General features: G+C 40.2%; 1 protein-coding gene across 3 annotated transcripts in view; it reads left to right on the top strand.

The window, feature by feature from the left end:
* The window catches only part of usp45 (ubiquitin specific peptidase 45), a 78,762-nt gene that overhangs the window by 30,144 nt on the left and 20,757 nt on the right, over window positions 1-27,861 (top strand). For all 3 annotated transcript variants that reach the window (XM_036564458.1, XM_036564457.1, XM_036564459.1), the window contains exons 6-12: window positions 16-161; window positions 2,055-2,150; window positions 2,977-3,107; window positions 16,999-17,086; window positions 23,161-23,242; window positions 24,477-24,568; window positions 24,753-24,809. In XM_036564458.1, the coding sequence (XP_036420351.1) occupies window positions 16-161; window positions 2,055-2,150; window positions 2,977-3,107; window positions 16,999-17,086; window positions 23,161-23,242; window positions 24,477-24,568; window positions 24,753-24,809 (692 nt within the window). The remainder of the gene's footprint in view (window positions 1-15; window positions 162-2,054; window positions 2,151-2,976; window positions 3,108-16,998; window positions 17,087-23,160; window positions 23,243-24,476; window positions 24,569-24,752; window positions 24,810-27,861) is intronic.

Here is a 27,861-nt window from a genome sequence, read left to right as displayed (position 1 = left end):
CTTCCTTTTCTTCAGGAACATCAAAAATAATCAAGCTTTTAGAGGAACCGGCAGAGTATGCTGACCCCCAGAGAGGGAAGAGTCCAGTCAACAGTACTCTGATCCCCGTCAAAGGCATCACCAACCTGGGAAACACCTGCTTCTTCAATGCGGTCATGCAGGTAAACATGCATGAAAAATGAGTCCATTACTATATTGAAACTCACTGAGAACTGAAGAAGCAAGATCTGATACACCAGGTCAGTCAGTAATCTTTAGAATAAATGTTCCTAAATAGTGTTACATATTTAGAGTTTACACATTTAAACAAGAAAACAAGCAAAAAAAAAAGTTCCAGACCTTCTCAAGTGTTGGGCAGTCAGAAGAAAATGAATATGATCAAATTTTAATGTGATGCATTGAAAGACGCTGTATGGGGATCAGTCCATGTGAAATCGCAGCAGGTGTCCAATGTCTTTATTTCATAAATATGAAGTTTTTAATGTTGAAGCTTTAATACACAGACATGTTTGATATGAAAAATCGTTTGACCGTGTGCCAAAAGAAACTCTGGATTAAAAATCAAGCCGTATCACGTCGAGCATGCATGTCTCTGTTTTCTGCTTTGGTAGTTAAACAGACCTTAAACTGAAGAATAATTGCTGAATATATCATGCGTCTAGTCACTGTAATTCAAAAGTTAGATGACTTTTTCATAGCACTTATTTTAATGGAGAAATTAAGGCCGCACTCACTTTCTCGGAAACAAATGAAGATACAAGACTAAAATTTTGCATAGTGCCTATTGGGGAATAATGATATTAATTCCTGAAAGTATTAAGCCAAAGTAAGATGATCAGTCAGGAACTTTCTCTGAAATCTGGTGATTTAAGGTGGATTTACTGGTTCTCTTATTCTGGACCCAGATTCTGAAGGCACAGAACCTGAGAGAAGATTATCCAGAAAGTCGTCTTATGTCCAGAGATGTAGAGAAAGTCCATTTATGCATTTAGCAAGACATGAAGGACAGATATATTTATTTCTTCAAGTTGTGGACTTTCTGCACTGTGTGGTCAGAGTAATAAAGGTTTATTATAGTTAAAGAACTATACGACAAAAACACCATATTTTATAAATTGTAGAGGCAAAATGAGTCACAATGAAGTCAGAAAGGAAAAATTTTTAGATGAGATGGAAAAGCTCAAGGTAACAATAAAAAAATAGAAGACTAACTTCAGAGTCCGTGTCTATAGTGACATTTACACTGAAAGCTGGAATATACTGGGGTAAAGACGTGTGGAGTCGCATGTGAGGATACAAAGTTCAAATGATCAACTTTGAATGCAGTAGATCACCACAGCCGAGATGCTATTCATGATAACACACGACTGTTCTGTCGCTTTTATAAAGCGGTTCTGCAAAAAGAATAAAAATAAAGCAAAGAAGCCTTGGATATTGTATCAGGTGTGTTTTGATGCTTGATGATTCCTCTTCCTGAACACAGTAGCATCGCTTTGCATTACACATTATGTTTCTGTAACTTTCTTTCTCATCTCTTTTGGAATTTCTGTTGATCGTGGGAAAGTGTGCTTCTAGGTGAGACGTTTTAGCCGCCGGCTTCACATTGCAGGAAATATTCTATAAGTGATGTTTGGATTCATCATGACTGACCGTGATCAAGCCAGGGTGTGTCTCATTTAATTGATCCCAGTTGTTAACTATGTTTGGGTAACTGGTTGGTAGGTAAGTAAAGGGGGTGCAAGGATATCGTGTTACACACCGGGACAGATGGTGCTGCATAATGTTTTTCCACTTAATAAATGAAATGATCAAAAAGTATTTTGTGTTAACTTGGGTTTCTTTGTTTTATGTGAAGATGTGAAACAGTGAAGTGTGACATAAGCAGAAATAGAGAAACTGTGATGCTGAACATCAGGAGTGTAACGTTTGTGTCTGAAAAGGAATTTGACTTGAATTTCATACAGAACCAAAGGTGTAAGCTGGTAATAAGCTCAACTGTAGCTGTCTTTTATATTTAACTCTATTCTTTGTCTTTACATGTTTTTGTTTTGTAGAATCTTTCTCAGACGCACATGCTCAATGACCTCATCCAGGAAGTGAAGGAGAAAGGACACAAACTGAAGATCTGTCCCCCATCGGAGACCAACCTGGTATGTCCAGCGTTCTGGCGTCTCCTACATCCTGCTGCTTGTCATCTGGCCTCATAGTTTCTTAGACACCGGAGGAATGAATGGCCTTTGGCATATCTGTTTGATCCGTCTCACGTCGGAGTGCATAATTGCTTAACAACCTGAAAAAATGCTTGATTTGCGGTTTAGTATCCAGAGGTGTTATTAAGATCATCAATAATTCAGCGACTGAACACGTTATCTTAGGAAAATAATCACACTACCAATCACATCTGTTTGCCATCTTAACAAAACGAAGACGTTTGGCTTATTTCACATTTTATTCTTTCCAGTCGTTGTATTTTTATTAGAACAAAGTTTGATCCATAGGGGGAGCAGTTAATTTCAAACTTTGCCTATTAACACAGTCATTGCCTTATGGAACTCTGAATGCTGTCGTTTTATTGGCTTCCCACTGAACTATGTGCACGGATTAGGTGCTGCTTTATGCAAATGAAATGTAAATGAGGCACTAGAAGGCTGACGTCACACACACAAGCTGATTCATCATCTGTGCTCAAATCTCTGTTTATTTCTACGTTGTACGAAGTTTCATGAGTCTGACCCAGAGTAGTTCATAGATCATTAAAGGCAATCTGCTCTCTTTTCACACAGCTTTGATGAATATGGGCAATTGTAGTTTGTGACCATGACTACAGTTAAAAATAAGTTTAGAAACTGCCTTTAATGAATGTTCAGAGCTCATCAAGCTTCGTGTCAGTGTAGACGTTGTAATGAGCTGCTAAAGCAGTTATGAGTGCATTTTGTTTTGCTTGTACTTAGATGTGCATGTCATGTGTTTGTTCAGGGGCCACTGACGGTAACTCTGCCTGGTCCTGAACCCCTGACCTCGGCCATGTTCCTGTTCCTCCACAGCATGAAGGAGCCTGGGAAAGGGCCGGTCTCCCCAAAAATCCTCTTCAGCCAACTCTGCCAGAAGTAAGAAAGCACTGTGGGTTCATAACAGGATTCATAGAGCGCTGGGTGATGTGACCATGGAGATTTTATCTCTATGAATTGAGGAATTGGGGACAGGCCTCCAAACCTAAGCCCTATACGGGCTGGATTAGTTTGACCTAGAGAGGTGCTGTAATTTTAGTGATGACAAACAAACTCTGATTTTAATCCAGTCTGAGTCTGTCATGGCCATAGTTTCTGCAGGTCAGTTAAGTAATCATGATTAGTTCTAGATCACTAGATCAGGTACTGGATGGAGCTCCGTCACTCCAGAGAACACAGTTCCACTGCTCCGCAGCCCAATGCTGGGGGCCTTTATACCCCTCTAGCTGATGCTTGCCGTTGGGCATGGTGACCTTAAGCTCATGTGCAGCTGCTCCACAGCGTCCCGTTCTTTTGGCATTACTTCAAGTAAAATGCATGTGCGCTTAACATCCCAGGTGGCTCCTCATGAAGCTATTTGAGAGAATATCAAGTGTGTGCAAAGCTGTATGGATGCTAATAAGAGCTACTGAAGGATCTAAAGTAGTACAGATGAAGAAAAAACATCAATGAGTAGATGTGCTCAAACGTTTGACTGCTACTGTAGTTGTGTAACTCTGTAAAACACCGCTCGGCCTCACGGAGGAAAGTTCAGCATCGTTCTTTACCTTTACGCTCCACCCAGATCATTACCGTGGTAACCCTCTACATGGTTGAAAAAGCACAACGTTGGCCAGGCATTAGCAGTCATGTCTGCCCTGGGCTGGACTGGACTAAAGGTGCTGCTGACCGGCTGCTGCCTGCTAGCACCTGGCACACACCTGCCCAAATGTGTTTGTGTCACTTTATTCACACCTACATTGAGACTCACCTGCAGCTGATGGCTGAAGAGGCTGAGATTTAAAGTCAAATATCCACAAAGAATTAGCAAAAAGCTCTTTAATGTTAACATATTGTTGTAGGTACTGTAGTACAAATTCAGATTTCAAAAATAGGCTAGAACTTCTGATGGCTAATCTAAAATTATTTGCCCTTGTCTGATTTTTGATGCTTTTCTCAGGGTTTATTTGGGCTCTTTTTTGGGTGCTTGCAGTCACTTGGCTCACATCATAGAAAAAAAAAAATTCTGAACTTTTTGAAATAAGAGTTTAATTTGGTTTGTAAACAGCGTTAAAGTTTCAAACGTACTGTTCCCTACCGAGTCCATACATCCCATGTGTGAAAGCTCAGCTGCTAAATATTTTTTGAAGTCATTGCCCTTGTGATGTTATAAAAACCAATTTATTTATATGTACATCTGCCTGTTCTGCCTACAGCCGTTTAGCTCCACCCACTCACACTGAAGTTATAAGGAGTGTTTCAGTCTGCACAGCGTTTTGAATGAGGCACAATACAAGGCAGCCAATCAGAGGTCGATTACATAGATCAGCTTTAAAGGCACAGTAACACCTTGTTTTATTTTAAGGAATAAAGAAATAAAAAATGGACCTACAAAATGAATTTAGACTGATTTTGGTACATAAACACACACAGATGACATCAGCAGACCAGAAAAAAGTAACATCCAAGAAATATGTATGTACTTTTGTAAGAAACTCTGGATGAGAGTGTGTTAAATGCTGTAATTGTAAATGTATTTAAACGTCTCTTTTTTTCTATGTAGTAAATAGTCATAAACAACCACAAACTTCAATACTGTCTAATGAACACAGGTGTTTACAGTAATAACTTAAAAAATTAGTGTATTACCAAAAGATTCGATGATTTATGTGATTCACTTTGAAGAGTTTTATTGCATTAGTTAACGTTAAGGCCTGTAAGCTGAAGAACGCAGCTGCAGTGAACTGTGTTTGTGTTTCACTGTTGATCAGCTGCTGCTCAAACGTTTTGAATGTGTCAGAGAGCGAAGGGAACGTTTTCCCCTTGTTTTCAATTACCATTCAGATTATTTCGAACTGTTAGATTTCAACACTTGATTGAATGTGTGTTTCATATTTTTTTTCGGACAGTTTCAGCCAGAAATCGCTAATTAGCACATTTCCAGTACATTTTATCAGTCAAAGTTGTTATATAAATGACATTGTTTACTCTTTAATACGCACACAGGCATTCAAATGCAGCGTTACCTGACATACCTAATAACACTTATAGTCTCTTTTTGAATACACTGAGCTGACGGTAGCCACTGCCCAGACAGAGTGAGTGTGCTGGCGCTGCGTGCTGGTGCCATCACACATGGTTTAAAACACCCACTGCCACCTGAGTTTGGTCCCTTTTACCCAGCTAGCATGTAAATAGCCAATAGATGGTGAGGTTGGTCTGCAGTGGGTTTAGAAAGCGCAGGTTGGGTCACTGAACTTCAGCATGGCTGGTTGGTCGTCTTTGTGTGTTCTAGGCTGCTCTTTCTGAGTGCATGGATGACTGGACCACTTGTGCTTTTTGAACATGGTGAATGGCTGGTTGGTTGTGTGTGTGTGTGTGTGTGTTTGTGTGTGTGTGCGCGTGTTTGGACATGGTTAAATGCGACAGTGGTGTACGTGCATGTGTGTATGCATGGTCTCCTCCTCACCTGGTGCCACCTCAGCCTCAAGCGACGAGGCATCAGCTTCAGTGTACCTGACACAGACTCTCACAGAGCTCACTGTAGCCTCTCTGTGTCTGATTTGCTGGAATGAAATATTGGAATATTCTCTCTTTTCACCTATAAAATATGTTGCATAGCTAAAAACAGTAGCAGTAGCCGTCTTGAAGCCTGAATTCTGTTGGTACTTGTTTCATGTTTGTAGAAACAGTGTGTGATGCAGTGTCAGAAACCATATAAGCAAGTTTATTTGTGATTACATAAACCTACACTACGTAAGATTTGTGGGTTTGGAGACCTCTCTGGTGGAAATGTGTAATTGCATGTGTGAGGAAGAACATTTTGTAACGTGGGTTGTGCTTTGGACCCCCTTTTTGACCATGATGGAGGATCCGAGATGTGGATGCCAAGGAACTTGAAGCCAGATGTGCTGTACCTCTGAAGCCAGATGTGCTGTTACAGGATCCTATTAGGAGCGACTGATCTTCAAACCTGTAGGGCTGAACCACCCCAACCCTGATGGTTGTGTGTGTCGTCTCTAGCATCGTCGCCAGTGTTGTTCAGCGCTGGTGCCAGGTTGTTTACGTTACCCCTCTGTCTGTTACTGCGCGAACTGATACCCACACAGCTCTGAGCCCACAGCAGCTCAGAAATCCTGGAGCAATTAAGCATTTATCAATACATAAATTCATAAATTGTATTGATAAATTGTGTGTGTGTGTGTGTGTGTGTGTGTATATATATATATATATATATATATATATATATATATATATATATATATATTATTAAATGCTTTTTCACAGCATCTCTTTTTTATTAAAACAAAAACTGAAAGATCTGAAACTCTGCTGACAGACTTTAAATAAGCGCGTTGGGCTCAGTGATCATTCTGCCAGTGTTCTGTGAAGTTCGTGCAGCAGTTACAGCTCAGTGTATTCTAAAAAATTAAAAAGGTCATTTGTAGTTAAATTGAGTCGGTGTGAGAACAGAGATTTAGACTCCTGGTGCATGTATGCACGCGCACACACACACAAACACACACGTGTGCAGGCAGCTGGAGGTTGTTGGCCTCGTTTCTCCAAGTCCAGACCAACCGGCAACTGGACTAGTCAGAGCAGGACCATCGCCAGACCCGGTCCAGCAGGGACACACCACACACTCCTGACCACACACTGCTTCTGGTGCCAGTGAAGGTCACAGCCTGTGGTCAAACACACACAAAGCACACGCTCACACACCCTACATACACCGCCCCCCCCCAACACACACACACACACACACACACACTGGTGTGTACGCTTTCAAATGTCTCTTCTTATGTTTTGTTTCATTATTTCTGACTGGTGGCTCTTTCAGCACAAGCAGAGAAATTCTTGACATAGAAGAGAAGATATTATTATTTAAAAATCATTTGAATTTGATGAAAAGTTGCTTGTCCAGTCGTGTTTCTCAGAACCGCAAAAAAAAAGAAAAAATCTTTACATTTTTTAAACGTCCAAACAAAAGATGAAACAGCCATTAAGCACATTAAGCAGTGGTAAAATGCACAAACATTCTTAAATTAGGGGTGAAAAACTGAACTGGGACTTCCCTAAACAATGTAAATTCAGTGTATAGCAGCAATAATTAAAGACTGCTGAGGGAAAGAAAGGAGGACGTGGCTTCAGGACTCAGGAAAGTGTGAGTATGTTTCGCTCTTTTTGTGTTTCTTTGTGTATTTTTAGGCCTCAGATTTGTCAATTTTCCCCCCAGAAATCATCCTGCAATCCTGAATGGCTGTTCTTTGAAAGCCGTGGATTGTATTATATTTTTCTTTAATAGAGAGATTACAGTCTACTGCTGTTGTTCCTCCTGGCCGGTGTGTTCCTGCTATGTACAGTAGGAGAAAAGAGAAAGAATAGCAGTAGGTCATCATGGACTGAACTCTTTCTCTCTCTCTCTCTCTCTCTCTCGCTCTCGCTCTCTTGTCTCTCATTCACTTTCAGTACAAAAGACATAATACGTGCGGACCCTGTGTTTTGCTATCCTGATTTCACTTGTGATATTTGATGAAGGGCCTGAAAGAAAAAGAATAACACACACGACTTTGTGGAGAGCTGTATTATCCTGGAAGCTGCAGTTGCCGCTAGCGATAACAAAAGCTAGTTGTAGGTGGAGTAGAGGTTTGGGTGGAGAAGCCGAACAGTGTACTCAGTATACTATAATATATAACTATATTATATTATAGTACTTAGTGTACTATAATATAATATAGTTATGTAGTAGCATAATATATATGCCCAGGACCCCATGGACCCTCACAGAGCAGGTACTATTTGGGTGGTGGATCATTCTCAGCACTGCAGTAACACTGACGTGGTGGTGGTGTATTAGTGTGTGTTGCGCTGGTCTGAGTGGATCAGACACAGCAGTGCTGCTGGAGTTTTTAAACACCTCAGTGTCGCTGCTTGATGAATGGGCCGCCAACCTTCACCCCAACTACTAGTTCACTGTGTTTAATTTAAGTCATGTAAATGAATGTAAGACAGTACATTCAGTCTGGCAGTTTCTTAAGAATAATGGCTCACTTTTAGACCATTGAAACAAGCAGAGAATTTATGTGGAATTCTTAACTTTCCATCCACACCACAACTGTGTTTGTAAGTAGAAGAGAAGATATTTTGCTATGAAAAGTTGTTGTTGATGTTGTTTGCATTGTATTTTGCAGAAAGAAAGAACTTTTTTACATTTGTCATTTTTGTCCCTTTTTTTGGCATCAAAATAAAACAGGAAAACAGGAACCAAAAAAAAAGTCAGAAGTGCCGACTTGAGCCTGTCTATGCAGAATGTGTATTGATTAATAAATGCAAGTCTTTATATAGCTAACTATGTAATTAGTAAGCTGTAGCAATAGCTGTAGACCTGTAAGGGTTAATATTCCATCTATAGGTCTGTCTAGTGAGGGTTTTCATGTTCCAATGTCATCCTTTGTCAGCTCTGGTATGTTTTTCTCATGGCTGTATTTATCATTGAACATATGAATATGCATAAAGGCTGGTTATTTAGTTTGTATGGTTTATGGAGATGTTTGAAATGAGAGCGTATAGACCTCACGTGCATCTAATTGGGGTTGGCCTCTTGTGTATATGTGCTTTGCAAATGAGTGTTTGTGTTCTTTTCAGTGTCGGCTGAGTGGGGAACCGTGAATAACAGCTGAGTGATGTAATTGAGCATCAACGTGTCTTTTTAAGCCAACACTGAAAAACATGATGTGTTGAATTTGCTCAGATGTGTTGCACATGAATAAAATATATTGCATCAACACAGTTAATGCAAAGAAAATTGGAAGCTTGGTCAGGTAAGTTTCCACCAGCTTTTTCACCCATTCTTCCTGGCTGCTTTACCCTCGGTTGTTCAGGTTGGTCGGACGACTGGTGTGGACCGCAGTTTTCAAATAGTGCCGAAGGCTCTCAATTGGATTGAGATTTGGACTTTGACTTGTCCTTGTGCTTGGGATCATAGTCCTGCCAGATGGTGAAATTTCTACTGAATTTAACCTGAAGCAGGTTGCAGTATCTGCCCGTGTTTTGCACTGTCCATCCATCCTTCACTCTTAACAAGGTGCCCAGTCCCCACTGAGGAAAAGCAGACCCACAGCCTGATTCTGCCACCCCCATGCTTCACTGTTGGGTTGGTTTCTGTTGAGGAACGAGCGAGCAGTGTTAGGTTTGTGCCTCACAAAGCGTTTTGAATTTTGGCCAAAAAGCTTCAGTCTTTGTATGCTATCTGACCACATTATCCCATTTTAGCTGGGTCACTCTGATGCTTTCTGGCAAACTCCTGATGTGCCTCGATGTGTATTTTTCTTCAGTATTGGCTTCTTCGCCCTCCCATTCAGGCCAGTAAAGTTCTTGAAATCGCTGGCTGGTGCACCTTCACTCCAGCTTCTGCTACTGAACTCTGTAGCTCCTTCACAGTGATTGTTGGTCTCTCTGGCTTCCCTCACGAGTTCCTTTCATACTCTGATGCTGAGTTCTGAGGGGTGCTTTGCTGTGAATGAATGCTATTTAGTCTTCATTTTCACAGCTTTTCTTCAGATTCACAGTTTGACCAGTGGGACTTTAACTACAGGGGTCTTTTATCCAAAAAGGTGAACATCTTTAATGATGCACAGGTAGATGCTAATTGTTAGCCAGTTGTGTCTTTGTTAGGACAGTATCTTTCAGCTGTGTATACTTGGAGCTTCCACAGCACAGGGATTGCAAACTTGCAAACAGCATTTTCACTTAGTAATATTGTTCAAAATATTTTCTTACATGAAACCAAATCACTTTAAATTATTTGGAGGGTCAGTCTTTTAAAATGGCACATCACAAAATATCAAAGTGTTATTTGTAATCCAGATGAATCGTATGGCTTAAGGGGGTTGAATTCTGTTGTAAGGTGCTGTATATAAATACCCAGCTAGTTACGTATTGAATTCCATTTATATTTGGTTCACATTCTGGGTTCACAGATATGATTCTTCACTTCTGTCTTCTTTCTATGCCAAAAAAAGTATAAACATGGAAGAAACATTTAAGGAAGTTTTCAATCTGAGAAACAAGCTGCATGCAAGATTAAACCTTTATATCAAATCATAACAAAACATCTCTTCTGCTTACAAGCACAAATGTGGCATAGATTGAAAGTTTATTTCTGTTTTCTGCTGAATTTCTCCATCGATTAAATGAGTAACAAGTGAAGTAATTCATATTAAATTGCCACATACGTTTGTTTGCGCAGGAAGTGTTAAAGCAATGCTTTGAAAAAAGTGCTATTTGCATAGTTTTGTCCTAATAAATAATGCCGAACTTTGTATTAAAAGACAAGCTTTTATATATAAGGATAACTCAATTTGAGGTGCCAGAGTTCAGAAGTAAATGGAGCAGATAAATTAGACAAAGTGTAGAAACAAGGAGAAGTGGCTGGTCAGTGTATTTTTCTGATAAACCAACAGGGCAGCACATCGTCCACCGCAGAGGAAAAACACCTGTAGAAGACGACGAGCCTGCATTAGCATCCAGTGTTACCAGTTAGCTGTAGCTTTAGCTCATTAGCTCATCCAAGGCAGTCTCTGTTATGTTACTCACCTGACACGAAAACCTTCCAGTTTCCTTTGACTTTTTTGAATAATAACAATATATTAAAACACATATTATGAAATTTTTCTGCTTGGTGCTAAATTTTGGTGCAGCACCAGTGCTGGTGCCTACAAAGGGAAACCACAGCTCTGCATCGTTAACCTTACAAGTACTTGAATATGAAAATGAGTCAGAATCCACATCCTTAATCTCAAACAGACACTGATGTGCTTTCAGACACTGAATCAGGAACTGTTTGGTCCATTTTTATATCTAATGGTGTCAGAAACCACGTAAGCGGGTCTGTTAGCGATTGCTTGTGTCTTGGCTGACGGGCTGCGTTTGGGGGACGTGGAAATTTGTGTGCGGTTGATTTTTTTCTAGTTTTGTAGCGCCGAGCGACGTGTGTGTGTATTTCGTGCACTGTATGATCTGAGGCGGATGCGTGTGAGTGTGTATCTGAGCGTGCTGGGTGTGTTTTGCACGCTCAGCTGATGCAGTATGGTGTGTGGTGGGGTGGGGGGTGGGGGTAGGTTGGGGTAAGAGCAGTCTGGTACTAACTCATCCGCTGTTAATTGTGTTAGCGGCTGCAGCTGTCCCACTGTGGCAGGGCCAGATTGGGCGCACCGCTAAAGGCTCCTTCTGCTTCATCTTCCACTGCAGTGAGCTTCCAGAACATATCTCTCTCTCTGTCTCTCTGTCTCTCTCTCTGTCTCTCTCTCTGTCTCTCTGGCTCACTCCTTCAGATGTCCCCCAGCCTCCACCAGCCCACCCATCTCCAGACTGAGCCCCAGGAATGCACAGTTGCAGAAAAGCTCTCACTTTTGTTTATTACACGCTGTAACACAGTGAGAAATGGAGGAGTCGCACTTCAACCCTCAGAATTCTGAAGTTATTACTGTCATTTTGCTGCACTGAACTGAGACCTTTATTAATTTGGTTTCCAGTCAAAACAGCCATTAAGTACAGTTTATGCAAACAGAAACAGAAAATATATATCAAACAGAAAATTACACAGGAGCCTCAACAGCTACCATTTCTTTAGTATTTATTGTGTCCACTCTGCCTTTATTACAGCTTTCATTCTTTTCATTAAACCTTCTTTTAGTTTATGAATGAAATCTGCAGGGATGTTTTTCCACACCTCCAAAGTTCAGTCTTAGAATTTGTTTGCATTTTCTGCTTCTCATGATCCACAATCACATTGTGGTGTTGAGGTCTGGACTCTGGGGTGGTCAGTCCATCGTTCAGCTTCTTTGTTTGATGTGTCCGTCTCCTTTTCTCAGTGAGGTTCTTCTTGACAGCTACACATCCTTTCAGACCCACAGCGCTGAGTCGTCTTCTCACAGTGGAAGGATGGACAGAAACACCTGTGGATGTTTTCAGATCTGATCAGCTTGATTTTCTCCTCTCTCTCAAAGATGAAAGCTTTAAGTGCTGTTTATCTGATGGGGGCAGTTTTGGGGTCTACCAGCTCTTCCAGGTGGCTGTTAGGAGGCACATTTTATTCTGCATTGTTTAATCATTTTTTCCACTTCTCTCTTCTTTATTAGAGTGGGTTCTTATATCTCCTCAGAAATATCTCTTCAAAATTCAATAGCTTGTACTTAAAGACTGTTTTGCCTGGAAATTAAAAACTGCATACTGTACAGCACAAAGCTAGAAAGTGTAGTAGGAGTCATCCTGAAGCTAGATTTTTCTCAGTACTTCTATATTCTGATCAGTAACACTGAAAATGTATACATATACATCAGATGTTGCTCTTTTCATTTGCCATCTGGTTATAAATGAATATACAGCATTTTGGAATGGAAGTCTTCAGTTGTATTTTTGCATAAGGGGTAAACTGAGAGAATTAGATTATTTTACAAACTTTAACCTGTAAAACCCTTAGAACGGTTCCATTAAAGTCAACCTGAATCAAAATGGCTCTTTTTTCACCTCGTTAGTTTATCATCATTATATATAATGGAAGTACAGGGACATTTAACTGCCTCTAAAATGTTGTAATTACATCACTAAGTTGTAATTACATCACTGTGAACCAGCCGGCAGTGAAAAATATTAACCAGTAATATTGTGTTTTACCTCCTCAGGGAGGTCTCAGAAACCCTCCCTGATACGGCGTTACGGTGTGAAGAAACGTCATGGTTTCCAGTTCACACTGACTTTAGTAAAGTGGAAAAGTCAAGTTTTGTTCTCAAATTATTTAAACAGTCTGTGTGGAAATGGTGGGTTTTCTCGTCACTGTGGCACTTTATTGGATGGTGGGGTTTGACCCCTAATGAAGCGCCCCCTGGGCAAAGCTCTGTGGAGGAGACAGAGGACAGACACAGAAGAGGAGGGAGGGATGAAGGGAGGGATGTGGCCTGTGTTGGAGCAGGTGGCAGAAGCTCCTTCTCTATGCTCGGCCACCCAGAGCCGGACAAACCGTCAGAATTCATCAACCCAAACTGCCTGACCATCCGCCCTATTACACACACACACACACACACACACACATCCACATCAGGGCATTCGTTGGTGAAATTCTGTGTTCCGCTCAGATGTTTATCTCTTAAAACCAGTAGTAGTTTTAATTATTACTATTATTTTTTTAAGAATTTACTTCTTAAAGTTGACGTGTCTTATTTTCACCAACAGCTGCAGATATAAAAATTTACACTGGCCACTCGGACCACTAAGCCAGTGAGTCTCATGACCAAAATAATAGAAACATGTTTATTTAATATATGTTTACAGTTAACAGACATGCTCTGGTACTATTTTTAAAGGCTTTGAAAAAAGGAATCAGTTATTAAAGATTTCATTATAATAAGAATATTGAGGTTGTGGTGGCTGGTGGTCCCCGTGCTGAAGTGGTCCATCTTGACATCATCTGGTACTGAAATGAGGAACCAGAATGCTCATCTTAGTTCAGTTCCAGTACAGCAAACATTTTTTCTTGCTTCCTAAAATGAATCTGCGGCTGATGAGGAGGTGACTTGACAGTCTAGTGACCTACCAACCACTAGCTTCAGTGTCAGGGACACTGTGGTGGCCAGTCAGATTTCTGTGAGGGTCAGTTCCGCCTCTTTCTTGAGCAAAAAGGATGTCAGATTTATAGCTTTTTTACGACTGGAGAGACAGTCAGAGGCTACTGTTACATTCTTCTGTAGCTTCTTTTACACGAGCCCTTACATGCAGCGCACTGTAGTTCGGTGAGCTGTGACCTTTGGCCTCTCTTTAATCCTAACGTCTGTGGATGACACCACACCAGCTGGCCCTGCACGGCTGGCACTGCACAACAGGTTTCTGCAGCTCTGGCCACTGAAAAGCATCTGGCTGCAGCATCTGGCTAACATCTGGCCCAAGGTGGACAGGGGAGAGTTCAAGGAGAGAGTGCCTGAGGAGTGAGAAAGCAGGAGGCGTGACTCCACCATCTCCAACATGGCAGCTCACCGTCCACTGTATGCAGCTCAGGGCTATGATGAAGATACTCACAGATCACAGCATGTTAGACATCTCTGCACCTTCTCTTCTCACTACCTCATGCTCAGAAATGAGTGCTGTGACGCTGCACTGTTCTGCACTGTCCTGCACTGTCCTGCACTGTCCTGCACTGTTCTGCACTGTCCTGCTCTGTCCTGCACTGTTCTGCACTGTCCTGCACTGTCCTGTACTGTCCTGTCTGTTTACTGTGTCTAATGTCTGTTTTAATTATCATATTTATTGTACTGTTTCTAGTGTAATGTTTTGTACACTCATGTCTGCACGTTTGCACTTTGTACTGTCTGTTTTCCATGTTGCACCGTGTTGTTCCTGGAGGAACGTCGTTTCACTCCACTGTGTACTTCTACACAGATGAAATGACAATAAAACCCTCTTGACTTGACTTGAAACACTGTGCTGTGCTGAAACTGATCAGTGTGGTCAGCATGTCATCTTGTTCATTCCAGCTCTTCTGAGAGTTTCTGCGTCTGATTTATCATGACCAGCAGCCGACCGTTATTCCTAGAATTGACTGCAAATGCATAGTTTTGGTTTCAGAAGTTGGGGGCGCTATGGAGAAGAGTTTTGGAAACGAGTGTAGATCACTGATGTGTACAGTACTGTCTGAAGCCATGAACACCGTTTAAAACTGTGTGGGCTTGTATGTGTTTTTTTAGTCACAGTAAAATGTAGCAGTAGCTTCTTGTTATTGATAGTCGTTGATATCTTGTTTTGGTCCAGCCGTTGCATATATGTGTTAAATTCCAACAGCAGGACTCCTGATTTAGTTTAGTGAAGCGTTGATCAGATAAACCGGTTCTGGATAGGAACTTTAAATACTGGGTTTTCTCGCCGTTAATACTTTTGAATTCACTTCTCTCTTCCTCTCCACTTTCTCACTGTAATTTATACTTACATTTTTGAGTGCAGCACTTTTTTCTCTTATGGTGCAGTGAAATAGTTGAGGTCATTTTGCCCCCTACACTTTCTGTAATGTACTGCGGCTGTCGGACTGACCAGGTGTTCCAGATTAACACTATAAGACGTTACTAAGGGTTTCTTTTGTGTAAAGTACAGTAAAAATCTAACAAATGGTTAACACTGATTAGGGCTGTCAGAATATAATTCAGTGTTTAAGTATTATTATTATTATTATTATTATTATTATTTATTTTTTGCTACATTTATTAACTGAGAAAATTGACAGTGCAGACACAAGGCAGTGTTCTAGATAGATTGATTGCAGTGTTACAGTAGCAATATATAATTGCACAAACTTACATCAATCAGGCAGAACAAAAAAATAGACACAAGCTTGAGTGAAGTATTGTAGTATTTTAGGGTAAATTATTGCAGTATTTCAGAGTAAAGTGTTGTAGTATTTCAGAGTATTATAGTATTTTAGAGTAGGATGTTGTAGTATTTTAGAGTAGAGTATTGTAGCATTTTAGAGTAAACCGTTGTAGTATTTTAGAGTAATGTGTCGTATTTTAGAGTATTGTAGTATTTCAGAGTAAAGTATTGTAGTATTTTAGAGTATTATAGTATTTTAGAGTAGAGTATTGTAGTATTTCAGAGTAGAGTATTGTAGTATTTTAGAGTATTATAGTATGTTAGAGTAGAGTATTGTAGTATTTCAGAGTAGAGTATTGTAGTATTTTAGAGTAATGTATAGTATTTTAGAGTATAGTAGTATTTCAGAGTAAAGTATTGTAGTATTTCAGAGTATTGTAGTATTTTAGAGTAGAGTGTTTTAGTATTTTACAGTAGACTATTCTAAATGAATTGGCTGGTCAGTGTGTATAGACATGGAGTCATGCAAAAGTGTGGACACCTCCGGAAAGAACTGCGTTTTTGTTGATTTGAACACATTTTTTACAGAGAACAAACATAAATATTGTTACTGTTCTGTAGTGGACAGTTTCTATTTATTTGCAGAGTTAAAATATTGGAAAAAATAAAACTGGAAAAAAAATGTCAGAACTTTAGCACAAGCCACATTTCATGTTTCTCAGTGCTGTTCATTCATATGTTTGGTGTGTTTTATTTGTGACAGAACACAAAGAACTGTATGAATATTATGGGCTGTTGAGTGTTTGGTTAGATAGGGTTAGTATTGTTGCTCTGCAGTGGCAGAAACTTGAGGGTCTTACTTAGTAGGTTGTTTCATTCTTACTTTAATCTAGAAGGTGTGTGTGTGTGTGTGTGTGTGTGTGTGTGTGTGTGTGTGTGTTCACTGTTTAGTTGTGCCAGGTTGATCTGGCACTGTTTGATCTGTTGGTCTGCTGTTTATATGCACTGACGAATGAACAGAATTAGCGGAAAACCTGAAAATAACCCATTTTTCTTAAGAAGTGTGCTTGTGTATGTGTGTGGGTTTTTTGTGGATGTGTGTGTGTGTGTGTGTGTGTGTGTGTGTGTGACCTCAGCTGGTTGAAAGAAAGCTGTCAGCAGTAGAATAATAGCTGCTGTAAGGGACTAAAACCTGGAGAGTTTCCGAATGCAGTAACAGAGGAAAGGCCTTGAGCTCAGAGAATGGACATTTTTCCTGCTGTCTGCCTGTGTGTGTGTGTGTGTGTGTGTGTGTGTGTGTGTGTGTGTGTGTGTGTGTGTGTAGGGTGAGAGAGAGAGAGAGAGTGTACAAACAATTGGCTTGTCTTCTTTTGGCCTGTATTGAAGTGTTTACAGTGTTGTTTGTGGAACAGCAGTTTATTCCGTGTCCTCCTCTCCGCAGGGCTCCGCGCTTTAAGGGCTACCAGCAGCAGGACAGTCAGGAGCTCCTGCACTACCTGCTGGACTCGGTCAGGGTGGAGGAGAGCAAGGTGAGTGTGTTTTCACTGGAGAGAAGACAGTAGGGGTGTAAATGGCCAGAAAAACACGTTAGATTACCTTACTGTACATCACAGGTCTCCGATGTTTTATGTTAAAACTGAACATAAAAACACTCAAATTCTGCAGCAACAGTGTTTTTGACTGAATTTTGCAGTCAATCTAGGTCTCTATCCAGACAGCATTTTTATTAAAGACCTTAAAAGCATTAGTGGAATCCCATCTTTTTTTTCAAAATTTCTGCATAATTGAATTATTATATGTAATCTTGATATTATAGTAAAATAGTGGAAAAAGTTTTATTTGGGAACTTTTTTGAAATGAATAATGTCCTGCATGTATCACTTCACTTTAAGCCAAAAACATAAAGCAAAACTATCATAAAACAGTGTCTCAGTCATCAGGCAGTGAATTCATAACCATTTCATGTAGGAACTTTCTGTGAGGAAGCTTTTAGAGGTGGACGTCTATTTTACTCTAATTCAAGGTCAATCATGTACCATCAGAGCTTGTTAACTATTAAAATGCTGTCTGTCATTAGGAGGCAAAAGCTCTCTTCACTGCTATTGTAAGTTCATGAAAAGAGGTTTTATTCTGGATGATTTTGGAACATCATTGATGATGATTTGGGTTCATTCATCATTACATTGTCTCACAATATAAAGGACAGCTAATGTGCTCAGAAGATGTAGAGAAATAAAAATCAATGGTAATGGAGGTAAAATTGTTTTTTGGACAATATGGATTATAAAGTCAGCTTGTTTTAAAACATCTGTATCGGCCATGAGACGTTACCAGATATCATTATCGACTCAGAAATTCTGTATCGGTGCATCTCTAACGTTCTGTACTGACTTTATGGCTTATCATTAGGTTCATAGCTCAGTAGTGAGTTTTGGGGAGCCCCCCCAAGGCCCCCCCAGGCGAAACAGGCATGTGGTCAGGACGTGGTGGCCTTGCCCGGTGGCCCAGTGGCCCTGTGAGCCTGAAGGAGTTGGGACGGACCCCACTCAGACCTGTGAATGCTCACAGTTGTGGCACTTAGAAACCCTGCGAGTGGCGCGGCAGGCAGGACGCATTGTGCAGCCTGGGAAACACACAGCTGCTGAGTGGGAGTCACACACACCCACACACACACACGCGGGGGGGGGGTCAGGGGGGCTCACACTGCACAAATGCTCTCATTAACCACATTTGTTCATTCATGCATGCGTGTGTCCCAGACTCAGCACAGCAGTGCAGTACTTACAGTTACATTAGCTTTCAGCGTTGAGAGTCTGAGCAGCTTCACAGTCGCTATAATAACCCTGTATGTGCAGAAAACGCCCTGCGTTTTCTTCCCACAGATCCAGTTAGAATGTACAGTACTGTGGAAAAGTCAGAGAGCATCACACTTAAAAATAATCGTTCTTCAAGGGTTCTTTAGTAAAGAAAAATGTTCTGTTTATAAAGAACCTTTTGTGTAATCAAAGTTGCATTATGAAAGCGGATTAATGGAGAATGCACTGTGGATGGTTCTGTATATAACCTTTCTGAAAAGGTTCTGTGTAGCACTAAAAAGGGTTCTTTTACTGTAACAAGGCTGACATTACACAATAGAAGAACCCTTTTTGGTGCTATATAGAACCATATACACACTGTTAGAAATAAAGGTCTGACTGTGAACCTTAAATAAGTTTTTTCCAGGTGAAAAGCTTGTATTTGTACCTTTTCATAACCGAATGTTTTAAAACAGAACAAAGAAATAAAAAGGTGGTCAGTCCATCGTTCAGCTTCTTTGTTTGATGTGTCCGTCTCCTTTTCTCAGTGAGGTTCTTCTTGATCAGCTACACATCCTTTCAGACCCACAGCGCTGAGTCGTCTTCTCACAGTGGAAGGATGGACAGAAACACCTGTGGATGTTTTCAGATCTGATCAGCTTGATTTTCTCCTCTCTCTCAGAGATGAAAGCTTTAAGTGCTGTTTATCTGATGGGGGCAGTTTGGGGGTCTACCAGCTCTTCCAGGTGGTTGCTAGGAGACACATTTTCTCTCTAGCTTTAAATCAGTTTCTCCAGTTTTGGAAACTACTTTTTTCACTAATTTTCCTTCCTTATGCAAGGGGATCATCTCAAATCTAACCCTCCTCAGAAACATCTCCCAAAAGACTTGTACTAAATAGAGAGCGGGGGTGGGTCTCTGACTTTTGCACAGGACTGTATGTTTAGCTTAATTTGCCAAAAAGCACATATGGACTGTATTGACTGGTGAATGAATAGCATGTTTTTCTTCTGTGTTACGTTAAGCTCTTATTTAAAAACTATAGAACAGCTCAGTTTTCTTTAACCCTTTAATGTAGAATATCAGGGCAGTGTAGTTTGTTTTGATAAATAGCAGTTGGCCTTGGAGGTTTTTTGGTGTTATTTTGGCTCTTTAGTGTTATCCATTGTTTGTTTTAGTGAAGTGTTACTACAAAGGCTTTGCATCTAAATATGTGAATAGTGTGTCTATTTAATGATGCCTGTTTTTTGATGGCTGTAATCCATTTCACCTTCACCTTATTTTCAAAACACAATATCAAACCGCAAAATGTCACAGATTTAAATCTGCGTCCAAATTTTTTCTCAATATAAACTAATAAATGTCTCAAAATTGTGCAAGTATTACATGTTTTCCATGAGTTTAAAGGGGAATTACACTTTTTTCTTTCTTCAGTATCTCTGCATAATTCAGATATTAAGAAGCAAAGTCATATAGAATGATTTGAGAAACTTTCCAACTTGATATTTCTTTACAGTGGTGATGGGAACCAGGGCTCACAGTGTTTACAACTGAAATATAGCAGTTTCATTTACACTCTTAACGATCAGTGAACCTACATGTGTCGTCTGAGTTTTATGATAAAATGGTGGTAACACTGAAAAAAAGATTTTCTTTGTGGACTGTTTTGCTTGGTAATGCCTTTCATGTACCTCTCTGCTCTGCATGTAAAGTAAAATTACATTTTAGGCCATAATATGATCTCAGAACAGTCTTAAAATAACGTCTCGGTCAGTGTGCAGCGTATTCCTGTCTTATTTTCATGTATTAAGTTGTGAGAGAGCTTTTACAGGGTTAAATGTTTTGGACGTCTGGTTCCCATCACCACCACTGTGAACAGTTCTGACTCCATAGAACGGCACGTTTCACAGAGAATCACTCTGAATGACCTTGTTTACATTTTAACAATGTAATTATGCGGAACTTAAGTTATGCACTTATCTCTCCACGGGTTCCGCTTCAAGGTGCGTGTGAACTACAGCCCTTCAGCCAACCTGCCGCTAAGCACCAACGCCACCAAGATCAGCGTTTATTAGCTGTTAGCATGAGTAGTGAAAATATGCTAATTGGTAATTATTGCCAATTATCCTATTGGGTAATGATCTGGTCTGAGCAGGGACTTGCATGTAGGGATGGATTCTTAAGAGAGGATCACATACACTCCTCTGAGACAGCGAGTGTGTGTGTGTTTAGGCGTTGGGCTGGTGATTAATTAGTGAGGGGCGCAGTGGGGTGCCTCTCTGAGAGGGGGTTTTGGGGTGAAGGAGAGGGATTAGCCAGGCTTTTGACCTAAATAGCCATGGCATGGAGACAGGACAATAGCGAAATTGGTCAAAACCCCCAGACAAACGCCACCACGACCAATTATCTATTGATTAGTGCTTTACTGTGGCTGTGTCTCCTCACAGCTAACTCGCTAACACACTCACTGACCACGTCGCCTCCCATTAACCTCACACACTCACCAACACACTCACTGATACGAGCATATATACATCCCTGATATCCTTTACAATCAGGTCCACTTTAGTGTATTTGTAGTCCAGCTTGTCGCTGTTTAAGGGAAAACAAGCATCTCCAAAATAGTGACCTTAAAAGAGAAAGAAAAAAACGTTATTTTAACGTAGGTTGATGTAAAAAGATTTAACTCCAAATGATGTTGGATCATTTTTACTGGTCCATTCATCATGACATTTTCACATGATGTGAAGCACAGCTGCCATGTTCAGATGATGTAGAAAAGGATATAAAAAGGAGGTACATGTGTTTACGGTCATTTGTTAATTCTGTAATCACCAGGATGTAGGCCTTTGTAATACTAATATCACAAGGTTGCAATGTGTAATTGAGCTGTGTGATCAATTATTCATGTAATCAAACAAAAGCAACTGTAGTCAGAAGTATAGCATTAATTACTGTTATAAATATTTGAGTAGATATTAATATGAAAGTGCGTAAAGAAGGGCGAAGTCAAAGGGACAAAAATAGCATTTCCAAAACTGGGGTTCATAAAATTGATTGAAAGATGCAGAGAAAGGGATTCCTCCAGATCTGAGAGAATCCAAATCCAAAATACAGGTGTTTCTGTCCATCCTTCCACTGTCAGAAGACGACTCAGCGCTGTGGGTCTGAAAGGATGTGTAGCTGATCAAGAAGAACCTCACTGAGAAAATCAATCAATCAAAGAACCTGCTGTTGTTTTTAAACCAAAAGACTGACCAGACTCCAGAGTCCAGACCTCAGCATCACTCAGTGTACTTCAGAAAATGATAAACCAACTTCTAAGACAGAACTTTGGAGGTGTGAAAAAAACTTCCCTGCAGATTTCTTTGAAAAACTGAAAGCAAGACCCCTCAAAAGAGTGGAAGGTCTAACAGAGACAGAGTCGACACACAAAATACTGAAAAATGTTATATTCCGTTGTTGGGGTCACTGTGTCATTTTCTGGTTAATTAAATAAATGTAGTGTTTGACTTGTGCTCAATGCTGTATTGCAGGACTGTATCACAGTTTGTCTGTATTCCACAGCTGTGCACTGCGTTACTTTCCACGCAAGAAAGTTCACCTTTTGAATCCTCAGTGTTTCTTCCTTATGACCTTGGGGTGTTTTTTTTTCTGCTGCTGTTACTGCAGCAATGCTAATTAGGGGGCTAAAGAAACACACACACACACACACACACACACACACACACACACACACACACACACACACACCTTCTAGGGCACATGGCATGGAAAAGCACACCTGCTTGCTCTTCTGCATTCAGATGCAGAGTGTATGGAAGGTCACAGGGGTCTTCAGGTATGTACAGCATTGAAATTCACATTCAGCAAACACTTAAACTCTGAAACACACTGAACGGCTCCCTGCGTGACCCGCCGCACACATAAAAACAGCGAGAGTAACAAACAAGGACGCCAGTCGCTCTGAATGTTAACAAGTTCAACACACTTCTCACAACACAATGTGGATCTTAATGTTCACTACACAGTGTAGCTCCTGTGGTACAATAAAACACAGTACAATGCAGGGCAGTGCGGTCTATATGGATAGTGCAACAACTGTTTTTTCAGTTTTTCTTTAAAAAGTCAAATAATGGTGAAAATAATGTGATTCATATTTTCAAAGAAAACTTTTTTTTTTTTTTTACTTTTCTACATTTAAACAGGGTAGATATTCTTTATATTGTGGGGAAATTTATGAAGACTGGAGCAGTATAGCTGCTCCAAATGTGCTTGGAATAAAATCTCTTTACATCACCTTAAACTGAAAGTAAAGAGTGTTTTTCTTCTCTGTAAATAAGCCGTTTGTTTTCTTTGGACAGTGATGATATGCAAGATATAAAATCAGATACTGCTCACCCCAAACCCTCCACCCCCACCCCCATCTTTTAATTTTATTTTATGCAGAGTAAAAAAATATTAATAATTACAGTATATTAGCAGCCCTGTATCACTATGTTTCCTCTAATCTCTTAACATATTAAAATGGTTTGATTTCAACTAATATTAAATACTAGAAGGCAAAACGTAGTAATTTTATCTGTGACTGATGGCTGTTAGACTCTATCAAGGCTGTAAGTATTTAGATATTTAAACCAGACGTTTCTCTGCTTTTCAAGTGTGTTAAAATCTTCAGTAATTTAAAGAATGGATTAACTACTGTATACATTAAATGTCTTCATGGATATTTAATGTGAGGCAGTGATGAAGGTGTCCTTTTAAAGCCAATAATGAGATTCTTTTATTTCTGGTCTTTAAATTGACAGCGAATCAAAGCAGCCATCCTGAAAGCTTTCAATAACCCCACTGAGAAGACGGCTGACGAGGAAACCAAACGACAAGTGAAAGGTAGTGAAGCTGTATCTCACACTCACTCACTCACTCACTCACACACACACACACACACAAACTCACACACACACACGTACAGTACAGACTCATTCACAGCTTGTTTTTGTTTGTCACTTAGAGCAATATCGCCATCTAGTGGCAGTGTCACATGTTTATTTACTTGTGTTTATAGGAATGGAAGATTCTCAGCAGGTATTGAGGATTTTAAAGCCTGGTGTTTGGAAACTTTGTTCAGCCATAATCAAAACATTTTCTATTGTACAGCTATTGTGTTTACAGCATCAAACAAATCCAAGCCCTCTAACCTATCAGAAGTCTTCGTAATGTGAATAAAAATAATAATACAGTCAGGAAAATCTAAAGATATGGAATAGAGGATGTTAATGGATAAAGGATGTCTCCTCTCATACAAACACAAGTGTGATATGGATTGAAAGTTCAGGATCTGAACGTTACACAGAATTTCTTCCCTTCTTTAAATAAGCTACATGTGAGAAATAATGAATATCGAATTACAGTTTTTTAGCTTGTTTTCACTACAACTTCCAACATTTAGTGTTAAAGTGTATTTTAACTAAATAAATAGAAACTGTGCACGAAAATTAGCAAGAAAAGGCCTAATTTATGTATGTTGACTGTAGAGGGTTTCTTCACTAATTTCACTTAGAAAATAAACAACATGTTTTAACCAGAGGTGTTCAAACTTTAGATTTAATTTTTAAAAAAAGCCACGCCCCTGCATTTTAGAGCAGGACGTGAGGCTGCATCCCTGTCCCTCATGGCCACATGGTGAGCAGTTAGATGCCATTGAAGTAAATGTGTCCCAAAGTGTGAAAATCAGTGTGGAACATTTAAGAATCATCACTACTGAAACACATATTGTCTGAAATTGAGTGAACTTTTTTTTGTTTTAATGAAAAATATGAGGATTTTTTGTGTGTTTGTTTGTTATTCATGTACTGACATATATATATATATATATATTGCCACCAAAAAGGGTTCTTCTATTGTTACGATGTCACACTTGGTGCAATAGAACCATGCTTTTTGGTGCTATATATATATATATATATGTATATATATATATATATATATATATATATATATATATATATATATATATATATATATATATAAAAAACTCTTTCAGTGATGTGAACGTGCTTCTCTTGTGTTGGTGTTTGTTTGTTTTTTAAGCTCCAGTTTACTGTGTGTGTTTTCCTCCTCACAGCGTACGGAAAGGAGGGGGTGAAGATGAACTTTGTGGACCGAATTTTTGTGGGAGAGTTGACGAACACCATCATGTGTGAAGAATGTGAACATGTAGGTGTTTCTGAAGGTGTTTATTTGTGTATATATTATTGTATTTATTTTAGGGGTGTTTAGGTGAATCTTCATTAACTGGTCAACAACAACGTTACTGTAATGGGATGTAAATTATAGATTATAGTGCTAAAGTGTGTGTGTGTGTGTGTGTGTGTGTGTGTGTGTGTGTGTGTCCTCTCAGATTTCTACAGTGAAGGAGGCCTTTATCGACATCTCTTTACCCATAATTGAGGAGCGGGTGAGCCACTATGTTTCCATTTAGCTTCTTCTGCTGTCCATTATCCTCTTAACATCTGGTGTGTCTGTTACAGCACTGAGCTCAGAACAGCATACAGAGTGTAACTTTTGGGGTAAGAAGCCCCCACGGATAAGAACCCCCCCTTTTTTTATTTATTTTTTTTATTTATTTATTTTTTACTCTTTTAACCAAACTTATGGGTTCAAAGCTAAACTCAACACATTTACTGATGGCTCTGATCTGTGTAAGTCTGAAATTTCATTTGGATGATGATAATCATTGGATTTATTCCCCTGGAAATATTTGGTAGTTTTTACATTGGGTTGCGGTGATGCTTTTAACCCTTTAGAATTACTCTTAAAAGTGTCCAGTTGGGCAGATCTTTACATTTTTACTGAAAAACAGTGAAAATATACAGAACAAAACAATTTGAATTCATAATCAAATTTTTCTAATAATCAAAGTTTTCCTCAGTGCTGTCGGTGAATGTTTTTACTTTATGCACATGGCGATGTGTGTTGGTGTATCTGTGTGGAACTCCTGACATTTCTCAAGTAATAAGACAATATTATATAATAACGTTAGATATCATTTTTAGCCATCATGCAGGAAATTAATTTGTGAGCTTTCACCTACACTGCTGTTCTGAAGTTTGGAACCACTTGTCATATTTTAGAGATACTTTGATTCTAGAATCTTACTTACCTCCCCACTTATCAGACTGTTACCTCACTGATCCCTTTCTCTGCCACTATACACGCTTTAACTAAACAATGTAAGGTTTACAGGTATAACTGTGTGTGTGTGTGTGTGTGTGTGTGTGTTTGAGTCAGTGATGGTAGGAATGCATGTTTTATTTTATTTTATTTTGTAATATTTTATATTTATTTTATTTTATTCACTACGTGTAAATGTCTGTGTGGTACTGTGTACTGTGAGCTCCTGTAACCAAAACCAAATTCCTTGTATGCGTAAGCATAGCTGGCCAATAAAGCTTGATTCTGATTCTGATATGGAAAGTGTGGGCCGATACTGATATCTAAAATATTTCTCATGTACGTACACTGTAAAGAACAAAAGTATGTAAGCACCTGACCGTCACACCTAAACAAGCTTATTGTATATCCCATTCAAAAACAATGGGAAGCTTCCTACAAGATTTGAGTGAGTCTGTGGGAATTTGTGTCCATTCAGTCAGAAGAGCATTAGTGATTTTATACCCTGGTTAGTAATGGGTGTGGCTGAAACACCTGATCTCAACAATTAGGAGACATAATTTTGGCCATATAGTGTATTTGCTGATACTTGGAAGCAATAATAATAATAATAATAATAATAAGATTTAGCACTTTGTTAAAAACTGAGGTTGCTTTATTATTTAAAGTGAGAAAAGCACCAGGACCAGATGGTGTATCACCCTCCTGTCTGAGGGCCTGTGCCGACCAGCTCGCACTCATCTTCACAACAATCTTCAACAAATCACTGGAGCTGTGTGTCGTACCTTCCTGCTTCAAACGCTCCACCATTATACCAGTTCCCAAGAAAGCAACCATCACAGGTTGAATGACTACAGACCTGTTGCTTTGACCTCTGTAGTCATGAAATCTTTTGAGAGACTGGTGATCTCCCATCTGAAGAACATCACAGACCCTCTGCTAGACCCCCCTGCAGTTGGCATACCGGGCAAACAGGTCAGTGGACGACGCAGTGAACATGGGACTCAATCTTATTCTCCAACAGCTTGAACACCCAGGAACGTTTGCAAGAATTCTGTTCTTGGACTTCAGCTCAGCCTTTAATACGATCATCCCAGGACAGCTACACAACAAACTACTCCAACTTAGCGTGCGGACCCCCACCTGCCAGTGGATCACCAACTTCCTCACTGGCAAAAAGCAGCAGGTGAGGTTGGGAAAGTTCACCTCAAACACCCATATCATCAGTACAGGCGCTCCACAGGGTGGTGTTCTCTCACCATTGCTCTTCTCACTGTACACGAACGACTGTACCTCCACGGACCCCTCAGTCAAAATCTTGAAGTATGCAGATGACACTACAGTCATTGGTCTCATCCAAGATGGTGACGAGTCTGCTTACAGACGGGTGGTTGATCAGGTGGTCCTTTGGAGCAGCTACAACAATCTGGTGCTGAATACAGCGAAAACAGTGGAGATGACAGTGGACTTCAGGAGGAGCCCTCCAACCCTGTCAGCACTCACCGTGCTGGACAGAACTGTGGCGGCAGTGGAGTCCTGCAAGTTCCTGGGCACAAAAATCACCAGGGACCTGAAGTGGGACAGCAACATCAGCTCCATCAGAGCTCCAGCAGAGGATGTACTTCCTGCATCAGCTGAGGAAGTTCAACCTGCCCCAGGAGCTGATGGTGTGGATCTACACAGCCATCATAGAGTCGGTCATCACCACGTCCATCACAGTGTGGGGCAGTTAAGTCAGGTCTGCAGAGAGGACAGTTGCTGCTGCACTCAGCACTTTAACTTAAGACATATACATTGCACGATGTAAGGTTTACTGGTGTGACTGTGTTTGTGTGTGAGAGAGTGTGTGAATGTGAGTGTGTGCGTGTGAGTGTGTGCATGTGAGTGTGTGTGTGTGAGTGTGTGTGTGTGAGTGAGTGAGTGAGTGTGTGTGTGTGTGTGTGTGAGTGTGTGTGTGTGTGTGTGTGAGTGTGTGAATGTGAGTGTGAGTGCGTGAAGGAGTGTGTGTGTGTGTGTATGTGAGTGTGTGTGTGTGTGTGAGTGTGTGAATGTGAGTGTGAGTGTGTGAAGGTGTGTGAAGGAGTCTGTGTGTGTGTGTGTGTGAGTGAGTGTGTGAGTGTCTGTGTGTGAGTGTGTGAATGTGAGTGTGAGTGTGTGAAGGAGTGTGTGTGAGTGTGTATGTGTGTGTGTGTTTGTGTGTGTGAATGTGAGTGTGTGAAGGAGTGTGTGTGTGTGTGTGAATGTGAGTGTGTGTGTGTGAGTGAGTGAGTGTGTGAATGTGAGTGTGTGTGTGTGAGAGAGTGTGTGAATGTGTGTGTGTGTGTGAGTGTGTGTGT

The sequence above is a fragment of the Colossoma macropomum genome, unplaced genomic scaffold, assembly GCF_904425465.1.
Source record: "Colossoma macropomum unplaced genomic scaffold, Colossoma_macropomum, whole genome shotgun sequence".
In the NCBI taxonomy this organism is placed as follows: domain Eukaryota; kingdom Metazoa; phylum Chordata; class Actinopteri; order Characiformes; family Serrasalmidae; genus Colossoma; species Colossoma macropomum.
The sequence above is the reverse complement of the archived record's forward strand: the minus strand, read 5'-3'. Positions and strand labels throughout refer to the sequence as shown.